Source organism: Sorex fumeus, unplaced genomic scaffold (assembly GCF_029834395.1).
Source record: "Sorex fumeus unplaced genomic scaffold, SorFum_2.1 ptg000061l, whole genome shotgun sequence".
In the NCBI taxonomy this organism is placed as follows: Eukaryota; Metazoa; Chordata; class Mammalia; order Eulipotyphla; family Soricidae; genus Sorex; species Sorex fumeus.
The window spans coordinates 8,862,798-8,884,924 of NW_026606118.1; the positions used below are offsets into that span (position 1 = coordinate 8,862,798).

General features: G+C 46.2%; 1 protein-coding gene across 8 annotated transcripts in view; it reads right to left on the reverse strand.

Annotated features, from left to right (window-relative positions):
• The window catches only part of SCAF8 (SR-related CTD associated factor 8), a 183,206-nt gene that overhangs the window by 68,844 nt on the left and 92,235 nt on the right, over positions 1–22,127 (reverse strand). For 4 of the 8 annotated variants that reach the window (XM_056126383.1, XM_056126381.1, XM_056126384.1 and 1 more), the window contains 2 exons: positions 21,612–21,833; positions 17,910–20,041 (listed from right to left, as the gene is read on the reverse strand). In XM_056126383.1, coding sequence (XP_055982358.1) covers positions 18,594–20,041; positions 21,612–21,833 — 1,670 coding nt within the window. In that variant the 3' untranslated portion in view covers positions 17,910–18,593. Of the gene's footprint in view, positions 1–17,909; positions 20,042–21,611; positions 21,834–22,127 lie in introns of those variants that run through there. The other 4 variants (XM_056126377.1, XM_056126378.1, XM_056126379.1 and 1 more) reach the window with 3 other exon arrangements.

A 22,127-nucleotide genomic window follows, 5' to 3' on the forward strand; every position in this document is an offset into this window, starting at 1 on the left:
GCCTGGCAAGATTCCCGTGGCATATTCGAAATGTCAAACACAAGTCAAAACAAGTCTCACAATGGAGAGGTTACTGGTGCCCACTCGAGCAAATCGACGAAAAACGGAGGACAGTGCTACGGTGCAGTGCTACAATTTAAGAAACTGTAGTGATGCTGTGTGAGCATTTACTTTCTGACAGTGAATTGGACTGAAACGCTTTTCTCGAAAGCTGTTGGGTTATCTCTGAGAAATCTGCACCTGCAACTCCACCACTGCCCTGGGGATTCCTCATCTCCAGAACACATCCCCGCCCCTGCCCGAGGTGCCCACCAACCCACCCCTGTCCGGGCCTCCTTTCCTTCAACCCAAACCCACCTAAACCCTCATAAGCCTCTCCAGCAGCGTTTGTGTGTGTGTGTGGGGGGGAGGGTGCGGGGAACCCACTTTTTCCAGTATACCCCATTTCATCCCAATTCTCCTCTTGGACTCGAGTTTCTTCCCTTCCACACCCCCGTCCCTAGGTCTTCCAGAAACGGATCAGATCTTTTATGGAAGAGACTTAAATGTATCTCTTGATGGGACCTACATACACGTACTCCACACATATACAAATTAGGCACAGGTGGAAAAAAAAAAGAGTCTCTCTACCAAGCTATCCAGTAGTTTGATACAGAACAAATCTATAGTACTAGAGAGTCTTATTTTTTTTTCTGTTTTTTGGGGGGTGGGGGAGGGTCACACCCAGCGATGCTCAGGTGTTACTCCTGGTTCTGCACTCAGGAATTACTCTTGGCGGTGCTCCGAGGGCCATCTGGGATGCCAGGGATCGAATCAAGGTCGACCACGTGCAAGGCAAATGCCCTACCCGCCATACTATGCTCCGGCCACACTATCGAGTCTTAAAATATTATCGACGCTTTTCCTGTTTCTAGACCAATACAAAGCAATTCAGGGTAAGTATGAACCCAGAGATAGTTCAGAAACAAGGAGAAACCGGGAACAAATCTTCCACGAGGAAATCAGACAAATGCCCATTTGCACCTTAGGTAACTGGCCCTCCTAGAATGTCAAGAGCGTTCTGGCTACTTATGTGTATCTGAAGCAAAAACCAGCAGCAGCTAATTAGAGTACTGAAAACTAAGTTGCTTCTTTCCTTCTCTTACTCCCCCTCCCCCCATTGCAGGAGTTTAGAGATAATGATCAAACACTTTAGTTGCAGTGTTGCCTGGAAACAAGAATGAAAAGTATCATGCTGGAAGCTACAGTTGCAGGGCAGATATTTCTGGATTCCGCCCCTCACTCATTCCCCCTAAAACCAACATAAAGACAGCCAGTTGTGGTTAAGATGCAGTATCCACAGAGGCTGCAGTGACAGTACAGCAGGTAGGGCATTTATTTGCCTTGGGGCTCAATCCCCAGCATCCCACAAAGTCCCCTGAGCACTGCCAAGAGTAATTTCTGAGTGCAGAGCCAGAAGTAACCCCTAAGCATTGCCGGGATTATTTTTACCTACCCCACCCCCAAAAGCATTGTTTTGTGTGCCCCCCCCCCCAAAAAAAAAACACAAAAAGATGACGTGACCTTAAATTGGTAAGCACTCAGTTTTATTCACATTTATATTAACCAAAGGCTAGTAATGCAAAGGGGAAAACAGTGACGTATAAAATCAGCTGCTATTGATCACGTGATTTGATTTTCACTGAACAAGGAACTAGACTAAGTAAACCCCCTTCCCAAATAGGTTCATTTCACTTAGTCATCTGAGCATTATAATGACCTAAGCATTCTAACTATGATCACAGATAGGCTAGAACATACACAAACTAGAGTATGAAAATAAACACAGTTCAACGGTCACTGTGACATATGCGGAAGCTCCCAGTTACCCCAGGCCAACAGTCTCTGGACTGGATCGGATGCGTATGCTTCTCAATACAGATCAGGAGTCTGCTTAGGTGAGACCTGATGCTTGGAGCACGGCACAGAAGAGGCGTGTCAGTGGTCAGCCCTCGGCCCTGACCCTGGGTTTCTGCGCAGAATGGACACAGGTACACGGCGCTCAGGAGGGTTTGGGTGCTATCCTGAACACTGACGGGATGTTTCCTGGGAAATGGTCCACCAAGAAAGAAGCAGACAGAAAACCAACGAGATCAAGGATGTTAATAGCTCAGGCTGAGGGAGACTGCTGGGCGGCTGGTCCTGGGGAGAGGCTCCTTTGGGGATTCCGGGTCCCTTGAGTCAGAGAGCCATTCCGCAGGAGCTCAGACCCTCAGGAGCGAGGCCCTGAGGAGCGTGCGGGGCACAGTGGGACAGGGTACTGCGCCCCTTCCCCCCATGTCGATGAGCTGCTATTCTGCCCTGGGGAAACTCACCTCGGGCAGCTCTGTTTACAGGGACTTACTGATTATGGCCAGCAGTAGAGGGGTAAGGCACTTGCTGGATTCAATCCCCATATGGTCCCTTGAGACTCCACTGGGAATAACCCCTGAGCACAGAGCAAGCTTGGAGCACAGCTAGGGGTGACCCCGAAAACAACCAACACTGAATGGGTATGAGCATTTCATCTGATGGAGAAGTGGGACAGGGGAGGACGGCCAGGGACAGGTGAGGACACTCTCCGTCCACCCCCGGGCTGTCTCCAAGGCCAGGAGCAAACACAGCATCTCCCTGCTGGCATACATACTCCCATCCTGCACACACCACCAGGCCCAGTGGCCCCGTAGCCCGGATCCTGCCGCCCTCCTGCCAACTCCCACCCCAACGTGATGTGATTCATGTGCTAGATGCCAAGTTATCTCCAATTTATCACCTGAGAACGTGACTGCTGCCTGTGGTGGAAACACCCATCTCAGCTCACACCCTCCCCCATGTCCACCCCACTGCCCCAGTGGCAGATCGCCTCCTGGGGTGCCCTGGCAGGTCACTGGTACTGATGGAACAGTCTGTCAGCACTCGGTTTCCCCCGGCCCTCACCCATCCCTTCAGTGTCCACGCGTACCCCACTGCGAGGCAAGGGTCACGCGTGCGACGCCAGTACCCGGCTCTCCCCCCAAAGCCCTTCCAAGTCCGACAGGGCAGGACCTTCTAGAGAATGGCTTCATCTCGCCCTTCCCCGCCCAGATCCCAGCCCAGCAGTCGGCTGGGTGAGAGCGAGCAGTCGGGTTTGCTCTCAGGCCCTACCCTGGACCAATCAATGACCATCACACATCAGCACTGGGGATGCCAAGCGATTCTGTCATTCACCTTCGTATTCATTCCACTGAGGTTGAAGAAGTCCTCCAAGAAAAAAAATTCTAATTACCACCCCCCCCACACACACCCCCAACTCTGCCTCCTAATCAGCACTACAGGAAATTCTATAGCATTTCTTCATTACAGACTCTGGGAAGTTAACTGACCAGGGCCTTCACTGCTGAGAAGCCGAGGGCTCACTCTCCTCAAGAACACAGTGCCGAGGGCCTGAGAGATGGTGCAGTGGGTAGAGCGCTTGCCCTGCTTGCGGCTGATGGGCTTCACTGCCCGAGTACTGTGGCCCCAAAACAGACAGAAAACCCCAAGAGCTCTTCAGTCTTCCTTCTACCCCATCACACAGACATCCTGGGATGAGTTTAAAGCAAGGGATTCTTTGGTGCCCTATCTGGTAACTACAAACACGAGAAGGTGGTGATCCATCTAAAAGTTCTAAACGGAAGACAGAATCAGGAAGCACTGACCAGCAAAGCAGTCAACCGTCCTGTCTGTGATGCGCCTTTGGAATTCATGGATGGGAGAGGCTACACAGGGAGGTACGAGCAGGACCAGACCCCAACAGAGTCGCTGTTTCATCACAGTCTTTAAATGTGCCAAAGAGGCACAACATAAAATTGAACTTCTCAAGGGAGATGGGAACCATCAGGCAGTGCTGAGGGGACCCTCGAGCAATTCTCAACCAGCTGGGCCAGCAGTTTGGTGCTGGGGCCTGAGGAGGGGTGTCTGGGATCAACTGGGGCACCCCAGGCTGCTGTGGACGGAACCAGGCTTGGACACATGGAAGGCACATGCCTTAACTGTTGGACTCTCTCTGGCCCTAAAACTGAACATCTTGATGGCTTAAATTTTCACATCAAGAAAAATGTTGAAATAATACCGTCAATTAAGTCATGGGATTCTTTGTTTAAAAACAACAAAAAGCCCTGCTACGATTTTTTATTTTAAATTAGAAAACTGTTGTTATCAAAGATGCTGTTCAACTCTGAACACTGTCACTGCTGATGCCACAAATGCTAAATCACTGTGACTATTGCAGAACATTTCCTATAAATAAATCCATGCAATCTTTCCCCAGGCTTCTTTAAATATGCAACATTATTTTTTTGTTTTTTCTTTTTTTGGGTCATACCTGGCGATGCACAGGGGTTACTCCTGGCTCTGCACTCAGGAATCACCCCTGGCGGCGCTCAGGGGACCATATGGGATGCTGGGAATCGAACCCGGGTTGGCCGCATGCAAGGCAAACGCCCTACCCGCTGTGCTATTGCTCCAGCCCCAGATATGCATCATTTGAAAATTCAACTGTGCTAATGATTATTTTTAATTGGGTGCCACCTTTTCATTGACACTGTAATATTAAATGTCACGACTGAGTATTTGTCTACAGTAGCATTTGAGTTCAGGAAAATGAAAAAAAAAAAAATCTTTACTCCTTTCTCCTGAAATTCAAGTGGTTAGCCAGACGGCACTGTGAAGCTAACACCCTTCAACTTGATCTCCTAAGTATCTTTACAGCTTGAAGATGTCACTGACGTTTGACCCACCTCACGGTCTCCTGGAAGCGTCAAGAATACTGGCGTGCAGCAGTCTAGGAAGCAGTACTCCAACAAGCCCACAGAGATCAACACAGGCCCAGTATGGGGCAACACTAGAGAAACCACCTCTAAAGAAATACTTCCCGGGGCTGGAGAGATAGCACAGCGGGTAGGGCGTTTGCCTTGCACGCGGCCGACCCGGGTTCGATTCCCAGCATCCCATAGGGTCCCCTGAGCACCGCTGGGAGTAACTCCTGAGTGCAGAGCCAGGAGTAACCCCTGTGCATCGCCAGGTGTGACCCAAACAGCAAAAAAAAGTAAATACTTCCCCGTCAAAAATCTACCCAGATAGGGTCGGAGAGCACACAGGGGTTCAGGCACATGATCTGTGTAAAGGGGTTTGATCTGTGGCACCAATGGGTCCCCAGAGCAGAGCCAAGAATAGAGAACTCTAGAAGCTGTGGCCCCAGCCCCCTTCCAAATGTCTCCCAAATAGCTACTGAACATATTAAAGTGTCTGCAGAAATATTTCTTTTTTCTTTTTTCCCTGGATCTAGAAGTTTGTGGAGGCCACATCACCTGCAGCCAACTTTCCGTAAGAGAGCAAAGGCGTCTGACGCGAGGTATCTACGTAACAGATTATGCGCAAACACAAACATATGTGGGTAAAGGCACACATCACACATCTAAGGGGTGTTCAAGAGCATACCTCGGGGCTGGAGAGGGAGACAGCCTATGGCAGGGAGGGAACTTGTCCTGCATGCAGCCAACCCAGGTCTCCCGAGCACTTCCAAGAGCGTTCCCTGAGCACAACAAAGCCAGGAGTTAGCCTGGCACATGGCCTGGTATAGCCCCAAACCAACCAACAGAGTATGTGTGATCCAAAAGCCTTTCTTTTTTTCTGCTAGAGAGAAGTTGTATTGTTGGTTATAACCGCAACACAGTTAGTCATTATCTGATGTTGATCTTCATAGTGAAGAATAAGCTCTTTGGGTGTGTCGCCAATTGGTTTCTAAAGAAGCCACATTCCAGGTCAGTTCTACAGATCAAGGGACAACAATTATGCCAAAACTACACTTCCCCAAAAAATAAAAAACAAAACCACACATTCCAAAAAGCGAAGTGAATAATGATTATCACTCACATGTATCTTTAATGGAACTTGGCCTGTAACACTGCAGGCTCTGATGTGATCTGATAATGAGCTAAATATTAATAAAAGCCCACACACTTCAACCAAAAGCCTGTCGACCAAACCACAGGAGTCAGTACAATATTTTACTGAACTCAAACATGTTCATAAAGCAAACAGGGTTATCTCTAAAATTGCTGGGTTATGGCTAAGTTTTCTCAAAGAAAAAAAAAGAAAAAGAAAAGGAAGAAAGAAAACCGCCTGTGACTTGAGAAATGAGGTTCAAGAATTGAGGAAGGGATATAAATAAATATAAGCTTCTAGACATCCATAGTTCAATTATAATTAACAAATCCAAGGATTTTAATTATCTAGCTCAGATCTTACCACTGCTAGTAGAAAAACAACCGCACCATTTACTATAGGACGTTTCACTAACTAAAATTACTTGGACGCCAAAATTAAGCAAACCGGACTGCACTAGACACGTCAGCCAACTCCAATATGCATAAATTTCTGTTTTCTTTTCCCTTAGCGTAACACAACTATCTTTGAGTATACTCAAACAAAAAAGTCAACAAAATATGCCATGAGTTACATGGTCATTCACTTTAAAATATTTTAACCTACTCGAATGATATAACTGATAATACTTGACACAGAGTTTCATTTACTTTCAGAAATAAATGAGTGGTCAGGAGCTCAGTGACTGCTCTGTCCTTCAACAATCTCTGTACTGACCTTCCCTAGTTTTATTTTCTCTGAGAAACAACACAAGTATGCAAACCCTAACTCCATGGTCTCTCCCCGAGTTCTTTACAAGCCTGTTTTTCTAATATGATTCTCCCCTGGCTTCAATACCCAGCACCACAAAAATCAGTAATTTTTTAAAAGATTCCCTTAATATATATTTACAGCCAAATTTTATGTTATAATAATCTAGAAGAAAAAAAAACAGTTGGACCCAAAGGTCATGCATTAGCAAGTTTTAAAATGGCAAGGCTAACTAAAGTAAATCTAAAGGTTCTGCTGTAAGTGAAATCGTTATGTGTAAGACTGAGTTGACGCATGGCATCTCAATAGCACAAAGATCTGATTATTCCACTTAATATCTTCATTAACGATTGCTTACCAAAACTGCTAAAAATGTCACAATATAATTAGACACGATGACCAGCATAAAATCGAGCTAGGGGGCTGAAGAGATAGCACAGTGGGTAGGACTCTCATCTTGCACATGAATAACCTGGGTTTTATCCCCACTGCAGCACTGTCCTGCCGTTGTTCATCGAGTTGCTCAAGCGGGCCCAGTAACGTCTCCATTGTGAGACTTGTTGTTACTGTGTTTGGCGTATCGAATACGTCGCGGGGAGTTTGCCAGGTTTTGCTGTGTGGAGGAGATACTCTCGGTAACTTGCTGGGCTCTCCGAGAGGGATGGAAGAATTGAACCCGGGTTGGCCAAGTCGGCCATGTGCAAGGCAAACGCCCTACCGCTATGCTGTCGCTCCAGGTTTTATCCCCAGAACCCTGTATATCCCCCGATCTGCTCAGGATTCCTGAGCACAGAGCAAAGAATAGCTCTGAGCATCACCAGTGTGGCCCAAAACCCAAACCAAATTAAACCTGAACTAAAAATTTCTCTCTCCCTCCCCACCACCCTCCACGTGTATCTATCTTAAAATACTGAAAACAATTCAGGAACAGAACGCTTGGTTTGATTACATCACGCAAAGTGAGACCTGTGCATCTCACGGTGAGTGGGATGACAGAATCACGTTCCGGGGCATTACTCAAAGGCAAAGGACACCAAGGGCTGCCACCGTGAGAGAAAAAAACAACAAACCAAACTGTCCCACAAATCCAGAAAAATGCTGGACTGCTCTTTAAGAGAGGGACCATCACAAATGGTCAAATGCGCCAGGATCAGGGTCCAGAACAGATTTGAAATCGAAGGCGAATGGCCATAGCTGCAAGAATTCTTGGGCCATTCTATCAGCTTAATCAATGGCTGAATAAACAGCAGTGCTCCTACATTATAAAAAAATAAATAAAAATAAAAGAATTCATGGGCCACGCCCCAAGAACTGTGGAAGACGGAGGATCAGCTGGTACGTGCTCATCACAGCAGGGCACACAAGCAGAGTCCAAGAGTTTTTATTCTTGGGTTCAGATCCAAAGCCAGGTGCCGACCTGGGTTCGTCATTTGTTTCATACCGTTTTGATACTTTGTTTTGGTGCCATGCCTAACCATGCTTAGGAAGTGCCTCCCAGCATATGCCTGTGTGTATGTGTGTGGGGGTGTGGGTGGGGGGTGTGTGTCAGAGTGGAAGCCTTGAATCCACTGGAGGGACTGAGGCGGGGAAGAGCTTGCACATGTGAGGTCCTGGGTTTGGTTCCCAGTACCACATGCCTTCACCCTAGTCCCCTGGGAAGACCTTCCCCCAAGACACACATACACACATACACACACACACACACACACACACACACACACACACACACACACAAAATGAACCATAGCATTAGTGTTAAGACTGAATGGTCCTGTTTGGCAGTTAAAAAACTGTACTGATGATTCAAAAATAACCCTTGATCAGTCTTTCCTTCACCCCAGCTCCTACTTTGACTATCTGTTATATGGAATTGCTTTTGGCCAAAGGGGACAGAGGCAATGCAGTGGCTAGGGCACCAGCCTTGTATACACATGACCGGGCTCAATCCCCAGCACCTCAAATGGTCCCCCAAATCCCACTAGGAGTGATCCTGAAAGCAGGGCCAGGAGTAAACCCTGAGCATAGTCAGGTGTAACCCCAAAGCCTCAAAACTAATGTGGGCCAGGGCCAGAGACGGGGCTTGGTTACTGGAATCCACTGTGTATTAAAAGGTCCTAGACTTCCTCCTTGGCGTGGCCCTATGGGCAGGGCCAGGATAGTCTTTGTGGCCCCCCAAGTACTGCAACTTGTGGCCTCCACAATTTTTGTTTGAAGCATGAATTACTGATTTTATTTGCTGAGTCGAGCATACACGTCATGCTAAGAGGAAAACAAAGGCTGTGAATTGTGACCTTGGAGGGACAATTAGATGTTTCCATTTGTAAAGTCCCTCCACAGCTTTTGGTCCAACAGATTTAAAAACATCCACCATGGCAACTAATATCAAGAGTTGTCACAGTTTATGGGTTTGCCCATTCCAAATTTATTTTCTGTATCAGGGCAACAACTGTTCTGCCTTGTCTCAGCCCAGCGATGACTAAACTCTCACGGCGACTAGAGGCTTTAAGAATTGCCAAGGCACCGGGAGTCCTTCCTCTCTTCTTTGGCCTGGGTGTCTAGATTTCATGCCCAGCAACCAAACGTTTCTCCACTGAGGTAATTCTTCTGAACACTCAAATTCTGAGACTTACTTTGAGAGCAAACACTTTCCAAATTCTGAGTCTAAAAAAATTTTACAAAAAAAAAAAGTTTTTATGAATGTGGTTTCACATACAATGGACTGAGTCAGACACATCTTTAAAAAGCAGTTTATTTCCGTGATTAACAATATATATTTGTGGTAAAACTACCTATTTTTTTTTTCATTACAAATGAATTCATCTTTTCTGGAGTTCCATGGGGGGGGGGGGGGGAGTCTACACTTAAATCTTGAGTTCTTCTATGTCTTTGGATAATAAAATCAGTAAGATTTTGAACCACTGATTAATTACTATTTAAACCTGTTAGGTAACGATAGGAAATGTTCTAATTGCTCCAACTGAACTCAGAACCTGAGCAGGCAAGTCGCTGGCCAGGAGCCCAGGGTGCCCGCCAAGCTGTGCGGACAGGTTGGTGCTCGGGACCACCGTGTCAGTGGAGCTACAAAAGGGGACGCGGAGGCTGAATAGCGTCAGGAGACTTACAAAGAGGCCCGGAACCCGTGCTCCCACCCCGGACTCGGGGGTCACATTCACTAGGTTGCAATGAAGCAGTAACCTTGACTTGCAGGCCCGAGTCCCCATCCACCGGTCCTCACGGCCCACCCACCCCGAGTGCAGGCCCGAGTCCACATCCACCGGTCCTTACTGCCCACCCCGAGTGCTGGCCCGAATCCCCATCCACCGGTCCTTCCGGCCCACCCTGCTAGCCTAGAGTCCCGGCGGAAGAGTGGAGGGCAGGAGTGCTCTGGGACTGTGCTCCTTGTTAAAACACCTAGTTACCAGTAAAGATCTGTATGTAACTTACATTTCAGTCGGGGGCCAAAGCTCTCTACTTGATCAAATATTTTTCTGGCTACTCCTACGAAAAGAAAAGTATGATACTTAAAATACACCTATTTCTAACAAACCTCTCTAATCACAAGTTATAACTGCTTAGAATTTTTTTTTAAATTTAATTTTGGGGGGCTTGGAGTCCACACTCAACTGAGCTCAAGACTCACTCATGATAAAGCTTAGGGGACCGTATGTGATGCTAGGGGACTGTATATGGGGCTGGAGATTAAACTGGAGTTATCTTCACACAAGGCCAAATGTCTTAACCTGTGTAACTCGGGCCTCGGAGGAGAGAATTTTAATAGACAAAACAAAAAAGGTAAATACTAATTTTTTGACAGGGGGGATCCCACGCCCGCAATGCTCAGTGCCCTGTGCTCAGAGACTGAGCTTGGGTTTCTGCACGCAGGGTGGTGGCACCACTGCCCCAATACGTCTTACAGAGGCCACAAGTAGCAACTTACATGGGAAGGGGTACCGTACATGTTGCCTGCACCAAATCCAAGGTGACCAGCTATGCTCTTGAATGATTCCTGACCATGCTACAGGGTAAGCACCTTCACCCCTGTCCCATCCCTCCCCCTGTCTACATGGTAGACATCTGGATGGTAGCTGCACTGAATAATAGGTTTTAGAAAATCCACATTGTTAAAAATCGGCATGAATTCAATGCAAGAGGAGTTCATGTTTCTTTGCTATGGTAATACCATGGGGGAACATGGGAGAACCAGGAGAGAGAGCAGGGGTGACGCAGACTTTGTTCAGATCTCCCAGACACAGCACACGGTCCCCTGAGCACTGCCAGGAGTGGCCCCAAAGTGCATCCCCAATGACCCCGAATAGCTGGGCAGTGCTGGCTATCTTATTCAATGGTTTGCAACAACTGTGTCAAGGAGTTAAAAATGGAAATGACAGCAAGATGCTCATCATTAACACGGGACTGATGTTTCAGAGCCAGAGAATTGAATCACAGGCGGTTGGGGCCAGAGCGACAGCACAGCGGGTAGGGCGTTTGCCTTGCACGATTCTATTCCCAGCATCCCATACGGTCCCCCAGCGCCACCAGGACTAATTCCTGAGTGCAGAGCCAGGAATTACCCCTGAGCATCGCTGGGTGTGACCCAAAAAAAGCACATCATCACCATCATCATCATCATCATCACAGGTTGTTACATGTTCTTTCACAACTCTATTGTGTTGTGAACTAAGGAAACGTGGCTTTTTTTGGAAGTAGGCTCCAGGGAGAGTTAAGACAGAGGTGCCGGAGGAAGATGTCAAGGTGATGCAAGACAGAGGGAGGCCAAGTCAAGGACACAAGGAGGGCTAAGAACTGCCCCACGTGTGAAAGAGGCCAGGATGGGGCCTACCGGATAGTCAGAGATAACGGGGTCCTAATAATAATGCCCTCCCCCTGAGTTCGTGCTTCTAAGGCCCGGGAATCAGCAATGAATCCCTGTTGTGCTAAGGCACCCACTTCCTGCTGTTCTTAAACCTCCAATACAGTCCATAAATTATCGTTCCAAACACCGATGTAGCAGAACCTGTGCCCAGATGGTAACTTGCCACCCCAAGGCTGCACAAGGGAGGGCGGCAGGGCCCACCTCCAAGTCTCAGCTAGAGAGGGAGCGCGTCAAGGTGCTTTGCCAGTCCGCTCCACAGCCGGCCCCCCTCTGAGCCCAGGCACTGCATACGGTCCCAAGCACTGTGATCCAAGTTCCTGAGCTGCTACCGTCACCCCAAAGTTAAGTCTCTCCATGCCCAGCTCCTTCTCTCCCAGTCATGTGAATGCATTTCAATTTGGGATCATTCACAGACTATCTGGGGTTAACAATCAGAAAAAGAGTTCAAATTTTAAAAATGGAGGGCCGAATCAAAAACATTGTTTTTGTTTTAAAGCACACTGTCCTAGATGAAATCCTGATGGTTTTGCTACTAAGAAATCTCAAAATCCTTCCCAGAGCTGTGGATGTGGCTCAGGGTAGAAGCGCCCACCTTGTATGTGTGAGGCCCTGGCTTTAACCCCCACAAACACACGAAACAATCACGAAGTCCTCCTCTTGGTTTAAGTTCTCCACTGTGGCTATGACACGGTGATGTTTTCAAAACCCAAGCCACATACATCCCCACCCCTAAAGAAAAACTCTTAAAGCAACCATCCTTCATGGTTTCAAAAATCATCTTATTGAGTACAGGTCTTCTGGTTTTATTGCCGTTCCTATGAACATAAACATATAAACGTGACCTGGGGTCAGTAACAAGCCCGAGACACAGCCTAGAGGAAGGAGCACAGTGGGGAAGGTGCTTGCCTTGCACGCAGGGTTCAATCCCAGGCACCACACTGGTCCCCTGAGCATGGTCAAGAGCGATCCCTGGGTTCAGAACCAGGAGGAAGCCCTGAGCATGGCTGGCTGTGGCCTTAAAACACAAAGAACAACAACAACAACAACAAAATGGCAATAATAAATACAAGACTCATGCTTTTTAAAAACTGTTCAAATGCAAAAACTCTTTATTTCATGTAAGGATAGTAACATACGCAAAATAATGACGACTGTGGGCAAGATAGTGGCAAGCATAACTCACAGATACGGTGTGTCCCCTGAAGTGTGGTTTACGCAGGGACGTGGTCCCAGAATGGAGGAAAGATGATTAACAACCTGCACAAAAGGACGCTGTGGGCTAACATACAAGAACCGACGTGGGTGGCTCAAATGAAAGACCCAAAGGTGAGCCTTGAATGAGGGTCCCCGTGCCAATAAAGTGAAATAACTGCAGATTATCCACTGATACCAAACACGAATGCCAGCAAACTGGAATCCATTGGAAAATAAACAATAACAATAAATGTTTACTACGTGTGAAAATAACTGACAAATTCACTTATTCAAGCCATCCCTACAATGGGAATTTCATAGTCAAGAAGATGAAGTACTGTTTGATTATACTTGATGTACAAAAGGGAGGCCAGACCTAGAATAAAGACTTGCAACAATCACCAGTTTGAAGTCTATGACAGCATTTTAGAGGTAAAAGTTGTGAGAAAAGATGCTTTCAAAAAACCCAAAAAACACACCCCTTATGTGATACAACAATTTTCACACACTTTCCTTTAAGGAAAACTTGTTTGATCATTAGTCGATTATCCGTAATAAGCAATACAAAATAAATTATATAGCATCTACCTCTGGGGCAAGCCTTGGGTGGCGGGAAGGTGTAAATGTGGTGGGAAAGTGTAATGGTGGTGGGATTGGTGTTGAAATACTGAACGTAAGAAACTATTGTGAACAACTTTATAAAATTAAAAAAAAAATCTTTAAAAACCAATGCAACTCAATCCTAAATCATAAGTGAATCACTAAGAACTTATACCACAGTATAATATCTTAAAAAAATCCAATAAATTCCCCAAATCCCACCTAAGACTGTGATATGTGAAGTGCTGGGTTAGCCAGAAAATTCCGCCAGTCCCACATGCACCAGGGACAATGAAAATGTCAGCTCAGTCACACCCCTGCCCACTGGCCTGCCGGCCTTGCTCAAGTGCGCAGCACTTCAGGAGAGAAGTTGAGGAACTCGTCCTCCTCAGCCTCGGACAGGGCTGGGCCTTGGTTAGCTGGCATGACCCGCTGATTTCTGAATCCAGCAGCCGGGTCTCAATTTCCATCCAAACATTGCTAAATGGTAAGATTCTGGCAATCTACTGAAATCTATGTTTTAGATTTCTCTTTCGTGAGACGGGCATTAAAATAATCACCTCCTCACGGGATTGTCACCAGGACCATACTACACAGACAATAAATAAGCGTAATACACCTGCACTGGATATTCGTCCACAGGATCAGTAATAGGGATGTAAATCAGATGTAAATCAGAGATAGAGTTATCTGCCTGGCACTGGGAGAAAAAAAACAAAAAACAAAAAAACCCACCCAAACCTGAAAAGCATAACCCTGCAGATTAGCTAGTACATAAGGATGCTCAGTGCAAGGAACGTGTGGGAAACAGGCCTCCAGGGCTGGGGAAACACTTCAGAGGACAGGGGCTCCTTCCCCCCCAGCTTCCTGTTCTCTAAGACACATCTTGCTCCCTTCTTTCTTTCTTTGCTAGTTTATTTGCACTCTGCAGAAGCCAGTGTTCTTTACCACATTTCCTCTTTCTCTCAAGTTTTGTTCAATTAAACTTCCTTCTCTCCCTCCTCCCCCCAAGGGCAGGAATGGTCAGAGCCAGAGCAATAGAATAGTGGGTAGGGCACTGGCCTTGCAGACAACCCAGGTTCAATCCCTGGTATCCCATATATGGTCCCCTGAGCACCACCAGGAGTGACTCCTGAGTGTAGCACCAGGAATAACCCATGAGCATTGCCAGGTGTGAAAACACACACACACACACACACACACACACACACACACACACACACACTGTTAAGGCTTGTTTTGAAACCCCAAAGGGAACAGAATCTGTTCTCTCTGAAAGGTCTTTTTCTGGGGGTCATCATTCTTTGTCTTGCTCCTTCCTGCTTAGTCAAGGGCTCCTCTACAGGACAGAAAATGCAGAGCCTCGGGCTAGTCAATGACTGGAATGACAGTGACCCGAGAAATCACCAGGACAAGGAGCAAAACTGCTTTCCCGAGACACAGGGCTTGCCTGAAAGGGATGGCGAGAGCTGTGGTACTGTGATGAGAAAGAAAAACAAAACCAGACAAACCACCACAGCTGCGGGCGGGCGGATGAGCGCGGGCCCAGCAGTGCAACCCCTTGGTTTGGCGCCAGCTACTGGGCTCTGTGCGAGGCCATTCCTCAGAGTAGGGCCCGGGGAGACCACTGCACTTCCGGATTTCTCTAGCTACCTGGTGTATTTGGAGCCTGAACAAAAGAGGGCAGAGCGTGCTCAGAGGAGAAACTGGCACCCAGAAGAGACCAGACTAAGGAAAAGGGGAAGAAACGCAGCAAAGTTCAAGAGAAAATCAGTCACTGGTTAGCAAATCACTGGTCAAAATTCAATACTCGTCATTTCGTTCCCAAAGGGAACAAAGGGATCCAACAGTCAAGGCATTTTACTACATGACAACAAGTACACTTTTCTTTGAGGAACCCAAACAAAATTTCAACATATTTGAGATTCAAGTACTTCCTACTGAAGTGCTTCCTTTTTTGGCTACTGAATCACTTTGAGTTTGAGTTTAACCAACTTCTCAATTTTTTTAAATATCCCGACAACTAAATACACACTTTACTGAAACACTGAAAGTAATTTTGTACCACTACAGTATTTTAATTTTAAAAATTTAGGGGCCAGAGAGATAGTACACTGGGTAGAGCACTTGCTTTTGCATATGGCGAACCTGGGTCAATCGCCAGCACCCCATCTGGCCCCTGAGTGATTCCTGAGTGCGGAGCCAGGAGTAGGCCCTGAGCACTGCTAGGTGTGGCCCCCAAACAAAACAAAAATCAGAAAGGGTGCGAAGTAATAGTACAGCAGATAGGGTGCTTGTCTTGCAAGCGGCCGACCTGGGCTCAATCCCTAGCACCTCAGATGGTTCACCAAGCACCACCAGCAGTGATCCCTGAGCACAGAGCCACAAGTAAGCCCTGAGCATCACTGGGTATGGCCCAGAAATAAATAATACATAAATTAAAAGATGAAAAACCCGAGAGTGTGCAATATTTAAATTTTGATCTGAAGTGGTACATCGCAGGGGGGTGGGGTATTTGTGTGTAGATGCTGTTCAGCCCACGGAAGCTGACTTCTTTTGGAACTGTAGTCTTGGGTGACATCACTGTCCCCCAGCCCCAAGTGACTGCTAGAAGCCCTCACCGACAGAGCAATATTTCAAAGTGCTGTCCACAGACACGTTCCTATTTAAAGCACACAGCACAAAAGAAAACCACCTGGGTGATTATTTTGGTTCCAGAAGTTTACTTGGGTATCTTGTTTCAAAAATCTCCCAATAGAAAATTAAACCCCCAGTTAAAAAATATGGTGGCCTGATTTTTTTTTCACTTCAGACATGGCAGTTACAGTTATTAAAGATGTTTTATATAAATTCATAGTACCATCAATTAAGGACACATTTGTAAACTCTATTACACCACTGAACTTGATTACCTGAATTCATAGTATTTTTATTTTGCGTTTCTTAAAAGTGAATAGATTTGCTCTCCTTATCCATATTATTTAAAATACTAAAGGGACCGAGAGTTTTCTGCCCGCAGGGCAGAGCCTGGTAAGCTCCCTGTGGCGTATTCAAAATGCCAAAGACTGTAACAACAAGTCTCATGATGGAGACATTACTGGTGTCCGCTCAAGCAAATTGATGAACAATGGGAGGACAGTGCTACACGGTGCTACTAAAGGGACATCTTCTTTCCTTGAGAGACTTAAAAAGCTTTTAACAACATTTTATGTCATAGCAGCCAATAAAGTAATGATGAGGAAGGCACATAAAAGGTATATAAAACTTACTTTTAATTGAATATTAAAATGATCTTATTAAAAACTGTGCCATCAAAAATACAATGAAGAAAAAGTTCTCTCAACCATTTAATAAGGGGACCTATATATACTCTAATAACAGGTATCATTTTCCTTTTCTTATAAGCTACTTGTTACATCTTGCCATTTTTGGACTAGAGATGGGTATTAAAAAGTATTGTCAGTATTGCCAAGTCATAAAGAGCATCTTAAAATTTCTGAATAGTGTTTCTTGAAATCAATGGGACCTTACATCGAAGAAAAGTATAACTTATAAAAAATACTTTTTAAAATCAAACAATTCTTTTAAAGTATGACAAAACTGTTCTATCCCTAAAGGTAAGTGAAAAACATTCACTTTTAAATCTCTGAAATGCTCTATCACTTTTGGAGGTTTGACATGCACAGTTGAAGAATTTTAGATAAATGGAGCAAATCACTGGGTTAGAAATAAAGGAAACAAAAAGCCTCTTCAAAGAACCAAACTCAAACCTTCATTAGAAGCTAAAAAAACACAAATGTTGCTGCTGTTGTTGTTGTGTGTGTGTGTGTGTAAAGCCCAAAGGAGAAACAATCAATGAAAGGTAAAAGCCCAAAAAAATTTCTCAAAAAATTAACCCCAGTAAACTACTCCCCCAAACTGTCTGCTATCCAGTTATCTTGGACGCTAATCGGAACTGTGATACTCGAGAGTCTATGGAACATGGACGGACAATTTGTTCCTGGTACACCAGTGAACGTTCTTAAATCCGCCAACACTGGTGTGCATTCTGGGCAACATGGAATTCACTTCAGACCAGGGCTAGTAAGTACTAGCTCTAGCTACGCAGCACAGCAAATGAGCGCGTGGAACAAAGCATTTGCAAACATTTACAAGAAATCTGGCTCCATGCTAACTCTGACTCATGCGTAACTCTATTAAAAAGAACCGTCCACCTGCCATGGGATTTCTTTATTCTATTTCTTATTTAACCGTCATATAAGCTGTAAAAAGTAGCCAAAGGGATCTGATTTTTCACTTAGGATTTTCTACTTTCCTTTGCATATACTGGGAGATAGACGGAGAGGCACACGACTCCCCATGACTTATACAGTAATATACACGGGTATCACACACATACTATGAGACAGCATGACTTTTCGGATCAAAAAACATGCTTTTTCCACTGCAAGGTTCTTCACTGCTGTTGTTAAGAGTGACAGAAAAATGTCTGCAATGACTAAGCACATGCTGCTAATGATCCAGGGCTTTAAGAACTGTAGGTCAAAAAAATACAATTCCTAGAACACTGTTATCAAACAAGTAAGTTTTTATTGGCATCTAAAAACAAAATTCACCCAACATTGAAACGGACTTTAATATTTATGTTGTTGTTTTCTTTTTTTTTTTCTTATATACTCACTGCAGCATGAGGAACAAATCACAAACACTTACTTTGGAGAAACAGAGACCATAGTGTAGATTTTACAAAATCACTTTTGAAAATCTCTGTATTGTGCTCCTCCAATACCTAGAGCCAGTCTTTGAATAAAATGTCACAGCTTTGTCTATTACCTTAAAATCCTGCAGCAGCCTAAAGATATGGATAAGTCAGATCACCTCCCGCTATTTCGAAATATCTCTATGACCATATCCAACCTAATGGTAGTAGCTAAAAAAATTCTTTCTTCCATAGGAAGTCTCCGACAAGCTGTTATTCATTTCCTTGAAGTTAAAAGAATCTGGGGGCAACACTTATATTTTATCAGAAAAATTAAAAAAAAAAAAAGGAAGAATGTTTACCTACCATGTTCATATTAAGAACAGCATCTATACAAGTCAGTTGTACAATTATTTTAAGAGGAAGGTGGACATGAACATGAGATTAACTTAATTCTGGCAGACACAAGTGAACGACTATGGTCCGGTCGGCCATTAATCTAGTACAGAGAGATGACAACTTTACAAAAGGTATCTTTTACCTACTGAGCGATGGTTATGTCCCCTCAGTTTCTGTGCTTTCTACCACTGGGTCACTCTCTCTATCAGCAACTGTGTCACTCTTCTCCTTGCTACTGTCACTCGCCGGTGCCATCTTCTCGTACAGTTCGGGATCGCTCTGCACAGGTAGAGGCGGGGGCGGAGCGTGTCTCTCCGGATTCTCCCCGTTGACCTGGGGCACACTGTCACCTTTCCGCTGAGAAGTGGCCCCTTCGAAAAACTCAAACACCCGAGAATGAGGAGGGGGGGCCCAGGCGTTTGGGATTCGATCGCGTCCAAGGCGGTTTCCATTGATTTCTCTGCAGAAATCAAAATCTCTGTCATCTCTATCCCTCTGCCTCTCCCACGGTCTTCTGCGGTCATCAAAATCTCTGTGAACTTCTTGTCCAAAGCCTCTGTTCCAAGGACCACTTCTCGGATCAAAGCGGTAGGCGCCAGGCCGAAAGCGCCCTCTTTCCTCATGCAGGCCTTTGGGGCCCCCGAAGACAGAGAGGACCCGGTGCTCCCTCTCGTCGAAATCTCGGTGCCCCCACGGTTTCTCCGGATTAAAGCCAAAGTGGTCTCTTCGCCCCAAGTGGTCTAGACCAGGTCTCACAAGATTCTCTCTCAGGTCGACAGGCCTTCCGAAATGCTCCCTCCCGTCTAACGCAGGCCTGCCGGGGCCTTCTCTCGGATCCACCGGCCGTCCCACCACATCCCTGACGTCGAGCGGGGGAGGGCGGATGCTCTCTCTGGGCTCCATGGGAGGAAACCGGTAATCTCGGTCTCCTTCCTGCTGAATGTTTTCATTCCCGACCGGTATCCTTTTATCTGGATTAGGAACACTGTCTATACTCTGTCTTCCGGGAACCAGGAAAGGTCTCTCTGGCGGACTAAACATATCTCCTGGAGGAAAAGGACCTCGGGGTGGTGGATGAAGAGCTGAGTCAAGTACCGACGGAGGAGGGATTCCTCTTTGGGCTGGAATTCCAGGCTGGATTAAAGGAAATCTTGGTCCAGGCGTCTGGGGGATCAGTCCTGGGCGAATGTCTAAAATTGGCATTGCGGGCATCCTTTGACCAGGGATGTTTAATGGGGGTAAGTTCTGAGGTCCAGCTGGTGGCTGTGTTCCCATTAGTCCAGAAGCATTTGGAACATTCGGTGGCTGTCCTCCTATTAGCCCAGGGTTGTTAGGGATATGAGGGGGTAGCACACCCATGAGTCCAGAACTATTCGACACATTTGGCGGCTGTAGTCCCAACATCCCAGAGTTGCTGAGAATATTTGGGGGCTGGGCTCCCATCATCGCAGAGCTGCTGGAAACATTAGCTGGACGGACTCCCAGAATCTCAGAATTACTTGATATAGTTGGTCTTTGGACGCCCAGAATTCCAGAATTGCTCGTCACATTTGGTGGCTGTCCTCCTAAAATCGCAGAGCTACTTGAAATATCATTTGGAATCACTGAAATGGAAAACAAACAAAAAAATAACACACACACAAAAATCATTCTGGTGTTAAACGATATCACACTTCTACCTATTAATGCTGAATCTGAAAGCTTGTCGTTTGTTCAATCAGGACCCGCCCACCAAGGTACATGAGATATTACATAAACATCAAACCCAAAATTATTAGGAACATGCAAGGTAAAATTTAAATATTAAATCTTAGGAAGGTCTGTTACCTAAAGAAAATCTTGATCTGTGCACTAAATTTTACTCATGCTTTATCATCCTACTTTATTTTTTGCTTTTTGGGTCACACCCAGCGATATTCAGGGGTTACTCCTGGCTTTGCACTCAGGAATTACTCCTGGCGGTGCTCAGGGGACCATATGGGATGCTGGGAATCAAACCTGGGTTGGCTGCGTGCAAGGCAAACGCCCTACCTACCCGCTGTGCTATCACTCCAGCCCTGATTATCCTACTTTAACAAAAGTCTTTATAAAGCTTAAATGGTTATTTTTAATTTTTCCTTTGGGTTTTGAACACCCAGGGCTTACTCTAGCTCTGTGCTCAGCAATCAGTCCTGGTGGGTGCAGGGGACCACGTGGGGTGCCAGGGATTAAACCCAGGTCAGCCACGGATTCTGGTCCCTATAAATCTTAAAGTACTAGCAACGGCATAAGAAAATTATTTGCTTTGCTTTCAAACACCTATCATCCAGATTTAGAAATAGTAGATAGAAATCTATACCTAATATATGTTCAGCATTTAACATTCTGGAAGTACATATATCTTATGCAATATGGTTTGGATGATAATTCAGTAGCTATAATTTGACCGAAGCAGAATGGTTTCTTTTTTTTTTTTGGGGGGGGGCCTTTTTGGGTCACACCTGGCAATGCTCATGCTCAGAAGTAACTCATGCCAGTCACTTCTCGCTCTGCACTCAGGAATCGCTCCTGGCAGTGCTCGAACCCGGGTTGGCTGCGTGCAAGACAAATGCCCTACCCACTGTACTATCGCTCCTAATATAGACTAGCCCCCCCAAAGAATTGTCTAAAAGTCTTAATGAAAGGTGCCAAAATCCAGACTACCCTCTTCAGAATGCAAAATCATATTTTAAAATATTAAACAGACAAACAAAACCCCTTGAGGACAGAGTGATGTCCTTTTTGGGTTTGTTTTGGGCCACAGCCAACTCTGCTTAGGGTCCAATCCTGGCTCCCGGTGGGACTGCGGGAACCGCAGGAGGTGGCAGGAACAGACTCAAGCGCCCGACCTGCTGCACCATCACTCCAGCCCGCACAAAGTGAAGTCTCATTAAACACGACATACGCGGGGCTGAGCTGGAGAGCATGCCTGGAATGTGGTGCGCCTGGCCTCGATTCCTGGCACACTCAGGATGGACGAGTGATCTCCAGTATGTGGTCTGGGTCTCAGTCGCACAAAAGCCAAGAACTACTAGTGGTGCCTAAGCCCCCAGGCCCACACTTCACACCGTAAGTGCAGCCCTCAGAGTGAAATGCCAACACCAAGACGACTGAAGACCTGACTAGGGGTCACCGAGGAACAGAACGCTTTTTTACCGGGCCTGGCGCTCTCACCAGCAGAGATCTGGCGGTCTAGGAGATGAGGTACTTTGTCTTCCGGCTCTCCTTGCTTAGTTGGAGGGTTAAAGACATTCCCAGCTGGCAGAGTCGGAGTGGCGAGACTGCCAGCCACCGAAGCGCCCGGGAGAATCAGGCCGCCGAATCCAACGTCCTTCACGGTCTCCGGAGTCATGGACAGCGGCGGCTGCACTAAAGCTGCTTCAGGGAGGGGAAACGGTCCAGATTAAGCAGCTGAGCCACTCGAACACACTTAACACAGTACACAGAAAAATACTGACTTGTCAAAGACTCAGACACTCCTCCTACCCTCTCTCCCATCCCTTGGGCAAGATTAGTTCATAAGAACTAGGGCTGCAGAGAGACCACAGCAGGTGGGGGGGCTTGCCTTGTGCCCGGGTGACCCTGGTTTGATCTCCAGCACCTCATATGGTCCCTGGAGCTCCACCAGGAGTGGTCCCTGAGCGCAGGACAAAGAAGATGTATGATGGCCAG